We start from the raw sequence: 9,640 nt of genomic DNA, 5'->3' as shown, positions 1-9,640 counted from the left end.
TATAAGAGACAGGTAATATACACTGATAATTAGTGATAATTTCACTGATTCACTTTTAGAGAGTAAGTGTATCGTTATAAGTAATTGAGAGAAGGTTGTTATATGGTCAGAAGCCTCATCTCAGATCAGAAAGCCAGAGTAAGAGTAGGGATGATAACGACGCATAATCACTCCTTCTGTATCTCCCACTTTCATACGTCAGAAGCCTCATCTCAGATCAGAAAGCCAAAGTAAGAGTAGGGATGATAACGACGCACTCCTTCTATATCTCCCACTTTCATACATCAGTCGATATGCTGAAGTTCATCAAGATGGACATCACAACATCGTTGCGATTATTTATAATAATACTTGGATATTTACTATTTGTGTCGTTCAGTCAATGTCACAAACCGGACTGTAAGTAGAATATTACGCTTTTATTTCGAAGTGCGCTTTCTTTTTGGTATATAAAATATAAATATAAAGAACTCTGTAAAATGTTTAATTATGCCACTAATAAATTATAATAGATTACCACGCATTATGTCTTTTATCAGTCGTTAATTAAAATTTAATTTTTTTCATAAAATAACACTTCAAATTTTACTATGTCTAAAAACATGAATAGCGTTTCAAGATACTTTGGGCCATATAAAATCGCGCACGTCCCCAGAAATTCAGGCAAAAGCAGCTGAAGATGTCGCGGAAAGATTGCTAGGCAAAAAGATATCTAAATTGTTTATTATGATACTGGATATCGATTTGGGGCCTGTTGGTAAAGATACTTTCAAGGTGCGGCATTTGCTTTCGATTTCATGTTGTAACCAATTACATGTTTGTTCATGAATACCTATTTGCAAAGTAGTAATACAATTGTCGAATGACTTTTGACAGATAACAAAAAATCCTCTAGGCGAAATCGAAATTCGCGGCACTTCCGGAGTGGCAATCACATGGGGTTTGCATTATTACTTGAAAAACTATTGCAATGTTCATATATCATGGGACGGTACGCAAATTTCGTTGCCAAATACCTTGCCGGACGTTCGAGTTAAAATTATATCAAACGACAGGTGAGAGAGAGAGAGAGAGAGAGAGAGAGAGAGCACTTGATTTTTTGTGATAATTCGCTTATTTGGCAGCATAACTTACGTTATTCCGTAACTTTACAGATTCAGATATTATCAGAACGTGTGCACTGTGGGTTATAGTTCGACCTGGTGGCAATGGCATCAATGGGAAAAGAGCATCGATTGGATGGCCCTTAATGGAATTAATCTTGCCCTCGCTTTTACTGCGCAAGAGGCGATCTGGCAAAGACTGTATCAAGAATTGAATCTGACAAAAGAGGAGATCGACGAGCACTTGGGTGGACCTGCTTTCTTACCCTGGTCGAGTGTTTTATATTCCTCAAAATTCTTTATGAATAAGGATACAATAGAATATATTTGTTGCGATCACATAGGGCGAGGATGGGCAATATTCGTGGCTTTGGTGGACCATTATCATCAAATTGGCATAATTATACAATACGTCTGCAACACCAGATTCTTCGTAGAATAAGAGATCTCGGAATTATACCTGTACTACCGGCTTTCGCCGGTCACGTGCCGCGAGCTTTTGCCAGACTTTTTCCAAATGCTAATATGACGAAGATCAATCCGTGGAATAAATTCGAAGACAAATATTGCTGGTATGATCAAAATAATCTGGTTATATTGCATGCGATTTTCTGTCTTTCGGTTATTATTTAAAATAATTCCTTGTAGCGCAAAATATTATGTAACTAACAGAAGTATTAAAAATATTTAGATACAGAATATTAATATCTGTATCTACCATTTATCGGATAAAAATATATCTCAAACAGAACTTGCGATTTAATTTTAATAAATTAAATCAAATAAATTTTTAATTTTTGAAATATAATTGCTGTTATAATTGTTATTTTCAGTCCTTATCTGTTAGAACCGACGGATCCACTATTTCGGACTATTGGAGAAAAATTTCTTCGAATGGTGAGTTAAAATAATTTCGATAGAGAAATGAATAATGAGGCGAAGATAAGAATATTTCGTTGCTGCAGTACATCGACGAGTTTGGTACCGATCATATATATAATTGCGATACTTTTAACGAAAACGAACCCGGCAACAGTGAACTTGTATATTTGAGAAACATTGGCAATTCGATTTTCTCAGCTATGACCGCGGTCGATTCCAAAGCAATATGGTAAGTAGATAAATTGAAGGACATAGATAATTTGTTTCATTCTACAAACTTTGGACAGAAGTATTGTATTAATTACATATATATATATATATATATATATATATATATATATATACACAGTAATCGTATTTCTACATCAAATATATCGAATTTTCTAGGTTAATGCAAGCTTGGCTGTTCGTGCACGACATCACGTTTTGGACGAAGTCCAGAGTGAGAGCTTTCTTGACCTCAGTACCTTCAGTAAGTTCGGAATATTAATATATATCGCGATCGTACTTTATTGGCAAATACGCAGCTATTATTACATAATGCATAAAATAAATTATTCCTGCAAAATGCAATAAAATATACTTCATGTCCTGCAAATTTACTAATATTTATATAATAATTATTTAAATTATTATATAATATTTATATAATAATTATTTAAATTATTATATGTAATAAATTTAGTATGGCTCGCTAAAGTACGACAAATTTAGTATGTAATATAAGGAAAAGAATACTAATCATTTTAATAAAAATCTGTTAGGTCTGTATTTTAATAAAAATCTCTCTCTCCAAAAAAAACTATTTTTGTACATATTATAATTATTTTTGTACACGTCATTTTACAAACACTCGTAAATGCAGCTAAATTGTTTTATTAAAATTAATGCAGGGACGAATGTTGGTATTAGATCTACAATCTGAACAGTTCCCACAATACGTCCGATTGAAATCGTATTACGGCCAGCCATTTATTTGGTGCATGCTGCATAATTTCGGTGGCACTTTAGGAATGTTTGGCTCCGCGCAAATTATTAATCAGGTATATTAGAAATCTCTATTTTCTTATATCGTTTTTTCTCTCAGTTCTTTTTAGGAAAGCCAAGAATGTTGATGTCTTTCACTATTATCATTAACATGCCAAAATATTTAAAAAATTATTTCAAAACTTTAATATAATTAATTCTTTTTCTTTCTCATGAATATTCTAACTTTTATTTTACATAATGCTTTATATTAAAAAATAAATCATCTTTTTTTCCTTATATACATTATTACAAATGTGATTAAATTATTATACATATAAATTTTTTCGTTTTCGATCCTTTACATAAAAAATAATTTTTTATTTTATATCTTTATTTAAGGTTCACGAATCTTTTAATAACAATAAGATTTTTGAAAATCCTATCATATATCAATTAACATAGGTTGAAAAATAATAATCAACTCTTTTCTTAGCGTACATTCGAGGGTAGAAACATGAATGGCAGTACCATGGTGGGAACCGGTCTGACACCCGAGGGTATCAACCAAAACTACGTAATTTACGAACTGATGAACGAAATGGCGTATCGTCACGTGCCCGTCGACCTCGACAATTGGTGAGAATGCATTTCATGTAATTCCGATGCACTAGATGCAACGACCGGGTTTTCGTTGAAGAAGTCGTCTTCACATCTTACCGCGTCACGATAATCTATCGACAGAGTTCTAATTCGTGATTCAAGCGTAAAGAGCTTCTTAAGCTCGTCCGATTGTAGCATTAAATTGATATGATAAAGGGATCATTGATCGGCAGGTTCGAAAGTTACGCCACTCGAAGGTACGGCGCATGGAACGAATATGCGGTGGCTGCTTGGCAACACCTCGGCAGAACAGTTTATAATTTTATCGGCACACAAAGAATCAGAGGACATTACGTTATTACCAGACGGCCGAATTTAAATATTTCACCATGGGTAGACACATTAATAATCAGCACAGATTTCATAATTGATAGAATGTTATAATTGCATTTCCAATAACGCGAGTGAACATAAATGCAAAAGCTTAATATTCAAATTCAATAAAGAGAGATACAATTAAGCGGAAAATGGAAATTGGTAAAAATTGGAGAACGTTGAGAGAGAAATTATTAAAATTACATTATTTAAATTGCGTACTGACATTCTAAATTATAATGTAATATAATTTTCTTTAATCAGATCTGGTATGATCGAAAAAATTTCTATGCGACGTGGAACGTGTTTCTGAAAGCGAGATACGGTAGAGGAAATAATACCCTCTACAGACATGATGTGGTTGATATAACCAGACAAGCTCTTCAGTTAATGGCCGACGATATTTACATGACTATACTAGATTGCTATGAGAAAAAGAATATCACTGCTTTTCGGTGAGTATATATTGATACAATATCAATATTATAATTATTTTATACATATAATATTTTTTCAACTTTGTCAAACAGTTCTTCCTGCTTAATATTGCAATTTAAAAAAAAAATGGAGAGAAAATTATTGAAATAATTAATATCACAAAATAAAAATAAAAACCTTTCAAAGTATTGCATTGAAAGGCTTTTACTTTTATTTGTTTCATAGTTATATAATATTCGCAATATATATTAAAAACGCTTTACAATTTTACGTTCATTAACGATTCCGTAGAACGTCCGCAAACTCTCTGTTAGAACTTTTCGACGATCTCGAGTCTATTCTGGCATCAGGAAGTAATTTCTTGCTGGGCACCTGGCTAGCCCAGGCAAAAGACATGGCCGTTGACGAGGAGGAGAGGCGATCTTACGAATATAATGCAAGAAATCAAATCACCCTGTGGGGCCCAAATGGCGAGATTAGAGACTATGCGAACAAACAATGGTCGGGGGTGATGGCGGACTACTTTAAGCCCAGATGGGAGCTTTTCCTAAAAGCCCTTGAGAAATCACTGGTACAAAGAACTAAGCTCAATATCACCGAGATTAACGATAGAATATTTCACGAAGTCGAACGACCTTTTACTTTCTCTACGAAGCTTTATCCAGTAGAGGCAAAAGGTATTTATTGTAAGGTATATTAAAGTATTTATTGTAAGGTACTTTTTTTTATTAATTAAATTTATTTATTAAAGTTACTTATTTGTAATGATCTTCCGCAAATGCTATATCAATCACTCTTATCTGATCAAGAAAGGTTTTCATTTATTCCTCTTTTTTACTTTTATATCGTTCTAAGCACATGAATTGCTTGCTCTGTCTCGCATCAACTATTTTATGGATGACAATCGAAATCAGATCATATTTCATTTGTTTTATTGAGATATTTTCTTATTTAAGTTAAGCAAAGCAGTTTACAACAAAATATCTAAAAAAATAATATAAGTACAATCCCAGAGAGTGTGTCAAAAAACGATATAATGACGTCCACACGTATTTTGATTTCAGACATCACTATGTTGTCTTTTAACGTTACCCTGCTCCTTGGATAAATAACTAACACGTTTAGAAAAAATTACACAAAGCAACAAATAAATTTTAAATTTATTTTTTACTAGCTTTTCAAAATGCCTAATAAATTTTATTCGTTCTCTTTCAGATGATACTATTGACATAGCAATGAAAATAATTTCCAAGTGGTACGAAGAAAAATCAGTATCATCATCATTATTATCATCACACACAGAGACAGGCTAAAAAAGAGTTACGATCTAAAAGACACTCTTTCTTTTTTTTATTTAGATAAGATAAGAATTATATATATTTCAAAAAATCTCCTCAACGCAAGACAATATTAACAAAATAATTTTCAATGAGGTATATTAAATACGCGTTTCCTAAGTTTTCATATTTTATTTAATAAGAATTTAGAAAATTCAGTATCTTTCTATGATCTATATGGATATAATTACTTTTTCTTTTTATAAGGAAATAAACTTTTTCTTACAATGTTCGTATTTCGTTTCTAAAAATTCCAAGAATACTGCAACTCTTTCAAAAAATTAGAGCGTATAACGCAACGGTAACAAACGTCTCAGGTCCTTGCTGAGCGCGCTGGCAGGATTGTCGAGATCACGCAGCGCCTGCGACGTTCTCAACTTGGCATCATCTCTAGTGAGCTCGTTCTTCTCTATCACCTTCTCTAGCAGCTGCTTCAGCTGCGGTCCGACGCCACCTTCGGCGGATGTGTGCAAAATCTTTAAGACTTCGTCCGTGTAGCCAGCAAAACGTGCGAATCCTTGCTTCCGCGCGTCTTTGCTCAGAGCGTCATAAAGGTTCGCTAGTTGCTGAAGAGACGGCCTGGACGGTATTTTGGAACGCCTCAAGTAATGATTCAAACTTGGACGCGGCACTTGGGCCACTCTTTCACCGAGTAAACAGAACCTACGGCGACACAGAACAAAGGCAAAGAAAAGTCTTATAATTAGATGCACTTTTTATTAGTGCTTTCTGAGATCAAATTAGTGTATGTGCTTTCACGTTTTTTCGTGAAGTCTTTTTTAGAGTCAATTACATTAAATCGTTCTTTTTAATTTAATTATCGTATTTAAAAAATTATACGTTCTACTTATTTTTATTTTCAAAAATAAGAATTCGATACTTTTAAATAGAAACGCAATGTTCATAAAATTATTTTTTTAATAATGTCAAATATAGCTTCTATAAGATTCTATCGTTGAATTTTCTCCAATAGCAAGCACAATTCTTCTTGGTACGACATTATAATTTTATAGTGAAAAATTTATCACCTTGTGTCTTCTTCTTCGTCCTCAATTTTTTCTGATTTTTCGATTGATATTTCCACGCTTTTCGACTCGTCGGTGTCATCCGATTCCTCGCTGAAGAGGGATGTGGTTGTCTTCACGATTCCGTAAATTTCATCCACGACACTATCGACGGTCGGTTCCTTCTTCTTCTGGTCATCCGACACTTGCGTGACAGAAGCCTGTGTCGATTGTTGTCGCGACGCATCGTTGTATTGCGGAGTTTGGGTTTGGATTGATACCTTGCGGAAGGAGCGTTCAGTATTCGAGAATTTTCCTTCGCTCTGCTCCGGGATTTCCTGATTCGACTCCGGAGTCTCCTGCACGGGCTCCGGTGACTCGTGATTCGTTTCCGGCGTGGCCTGTAATTCATAATTCTTCTCGGTCGTCTCCTCGTTCACTTCTGGCGTCTCTTTGTGATCGGATACAACGCTCGCCGTCGAAGTGGCCAAGCGTTGAACGACTTCGGTCGGATCGTCGTTAGTCTTGGATGATCCTCGACTCGCCAGTGTCGAAGTTGACATCGTGGGACTTTCTATCCTCTCGTCATGCACTTTCGCGGTCGAAGCAGTTGAAATTATGGAAATTCCCACGGGCGTCGTCGATTGCGATTGCTGATCCTTCTTCATAGATTGGGTTGTCGATATCGATGAGGAAGTTGCTAACTCTACCTCTACCTGCGATATTTCTTCCGCTTGGAGCAGTTTCAGTTGCTCGACCGCATGAAAAATTACCTGATTCAAAAATAGATCGCATAAATGGATTGGCTTTATAGATATTACATATTTTTCAAAAACTTAATGCATATGACGTTTTACTAAAATAAATAGAGATATACGAATAAGTATACAGGACAAATCCATAAATTTACATTTATATAAATTTTTATATTATTTTAATTTATATCATCTTATTAAATATTTTATTATACTATATTAAAAATTAAAATTTATTATATTAAAATTATATAAGAGTTATTCAAATTTTTATTTACCGATAAAAAATTCTACTAAGAATTATTAAATATGATAAAACTAGCTATCGATTTTTAGTTTCCGAGAAAAAACTGTGAAATTAATAATGTCGCTACTAAGAATTATTAAATGTGATGAAATTACAAAATGCAAATTAAACATGATAACGAAGAAATATGAACGCGTAAAATATTTCCGGATTATTACACGAGATGAGAAGCGATCACGTGTGAAAGCATTCAATGTTCAGAATCTCTCATCAAATTTAGTAATCAAGTAAAATGACTCACCTGCATGGCAGCGGGGAGGTACGAATTTGAATACACTGGTGTTGAAAAGGCCGGCGGCTTCCTAACGATTCCAGCGATAGCCTGAAGCAACGAGGAATTTTAATTAACATTTCCGCTAAAGCACGCGAATATACGTAGTTCTCTGAGCCGTTAGCCGCGATTATGGCTATATATAAACGCGTATTTATATGGAAATATTTCACATTAAACGCAAATTAGGCGAGAACATTATTACCGTGACGTTAAATGTTAATGGTGATATTTAAAGCTGGGAATTGTTGTAAAATTAACATTACAAATTGAATCAGAAATAAATACACTTTTCATGACATTTTAATTTTTGTTCAAACAATAAATTTCAATAATAATAACGCTTTCATGTTTTCAATTTGTTGAGATATAAAAATTGCAATTTTCGTGCAATTTGATATACGAATGACGCTAAACGACGCAATACATCACTGATATGCAATATCAAATATTAACAACATAAATTGTAACAATCAATATCACTTACCTGCCGTAGTATCATTACCATCATCAAACTGCATAATATCTTCATGGTGAAATATTTCTTTTATCGATGTAAAATAAAATTTCTTCAAGTACCCACTTTATAAAAGTGCACAAATTTGCTATTACTCTTTAGCATAAACTTTCACAATTCAAGAACCATTCGAAAAAGATTTAAAAGCCTAAGACTGTCAAAATCGATGTAAGACGTTTTACACTAACCTTGAAAGATTTCAAGTCGAAAGAATCGATATTCAGACAATTCTGAGATGACTTAAAAAAAGTTCAAACACTTCTGATCTGAGATATTTCTATATCATTCTACGAAAAAATATATTTCCGAAGGTTTCAGACGATCGTCGAGAAATTGATGATTTTCACGGACTATAACGAGGTTCGCGGGCGGCCGTTGGGACAAGACTGGTCTCGAAAAGACTCATAACGGTCCCAGGTCGTCCTCGGCGTCGCACACCTCCACACTCTAACGCGATCGCGTATGTAAACGAGCGGGTCCCTGTACAAGATTGTTAATTGCGTGACGAGCCGGCTAGGCGCACATGCGGCCGCGAACCGGTGCTTATTGGTGCCGATGGGTAAATCACAGCATGTGCCTAAACTAAGCCATCATCCGTATGCCGTCCACGTTTCGAGACAAGGAGCCGACGTACTTTCCGCTATGCACTCGTCCTCGATCTTTCTCTAAATGGAATATACGGATTATACCAGCAGCACAGTGCATAAACCAGTTCATGTACGGATTGTTGGAACAATTTATGTAAAGTAACATTATATCCTGAATACTAATAATTTTCAAGTCCAATTTTTTCGTCCAGTTTAAAAATAAATTTAATATTTATTAATAATATCTATTATTTAATTATGTCTGAAATAATTAAAAAATTGCAAATAAAATTGTTAACTACTTTTAAAAATCATTATATATTTTTATTACATTTATCATTATATACTATTATTATATTTGAAAATTATTATACTTCATGTAAAGTCGATATTTAGTAAAATAGCAAAAATAAAAAGCTAAAGATAACAAATACACAACTTTTAGCAAATGCTTTTACGTAGTGAAAATATATACTCGTACTCTGCGCACGTATT

The 9,640-nt window shown here is 33.9% G+C and overlaps 2 protein-coding genes across 5 annotated transcripts in view; one reads left to right on the top strand and one right to left on the bottom strand.

Annotated features, from left to right (window-relative positions):
* The window catches only part of LOC105449578 (alpha-N-acetylglucosaminidase), an 8,308-nt gene extending 2,376 nt beyond the window's left edge, over positions 1 to 5,932 (top strand). Inside the window, exons 1-15 of one of the 4 annotated variants that reach the window (XM_011688852.1) lie at positions 36 to 62; positions 203 to 399; positions 611 to 774; positions 877 to 1,055; positions 1,155 to 1,373; positions 1,448 to 1,675; positions 1,937 to 2,000; positions 2,069 to 2,214; positions 2,373 to 2,457; positions 2,879 to 3,028; positions 3,448 to 3,590; positions 3,788 to 3,947; positions 4,194 to 4,384; positions 4,659 to 5,044; positions 5,583 to 5,932. In XM_011688852.1, coding sequence (XP_011687154.1) covers positions 243 to 399; positions 611 to 774; positions 877 to 1,055; positions 1,155 to 1,373; positions 1,448 to 1,675; positions 1,937 to 2,000; positions 2,069 to 2,214; positions 2,373 to 2,457; positions 2,879 to 3,028; positions 3,448 to 3,590; positions 3,788 to 3,947; positions 4,194 to 4,384; positions 4,659 to 5,044; positions 5,583 to 5,680 — 2,370 coding nt within the window. In that variant the 5' untranslated portion in view covers positions 36 to 62; positions 203 to 242 and the 3' untranslated portion in view covers positions 5,681 to 5,932. Of the gene's footprint in view, positions 1 to 30; positions 400 to 610; positions 775 to 876; positions 1,056 to 1,154; positions 1,374 to 1,447; positions 1,676 to 1,936; positions 2,001 to 2,068; positions 2,215 to 2,372; positions 2,458 to 2,878; positions 3,029 to 3,447; positions 3,591 to 3,787; positions 3,948 to 4,193; positions 4,385 to 4,658; positions 5,045 to 5,582 lie in introns of those variants that run through there. The other 3 variants (XM_011688854.1, XM_011688851.1, XM_011688850.1) reach the window with 3 other exon arrangements.
* On the bottom strand, positions 5,822 to 9,171 carry LOC105449579. Its single transcript, XM_011688855.1, has 4 exons — positions 8,529 to 9,171; positions 8,012 to 8,092; positions 6,733 to 7,481; positions 5,822 to 6,367 (listed from the first exon to the last, which is right to left on the bottom strand). The coding sequence occupies exons 1-4, from the start codon at positions 8,571 to 8,573 to the stop codon at positions 5,986 to 5,988; spliced, it is 1,257 nt and encodes a 418-aa protein (XP_011687157.1). The 5' UTR covers positions 8,574 to 9,171; the 3' UTR covers positions 5,822 to 5,985.
* Between the last annotated feature and the right edge of the window lie 469 nt (positions 9,172 to 9,640).

The sequence above is a fragment of the Wasmannia auropunctata genome, unplaced genomic scaffold (genome assembly GCF_000956235.1).
Source record: "Wasmannia auropunctata unplaced genomic scaffold, wasmannia.A_1.0 LD336074.1, whole genome shotgun sequence".
NCBI lineage: Eukaryota > Metazoa > Arthropoda > Insecta > Hymenoptera > Formicidae > Wasmannia > Wasmannia auropunctata.
This window is presented reverse-complemented; position numbering and strand designations above follow the sequence as displayed.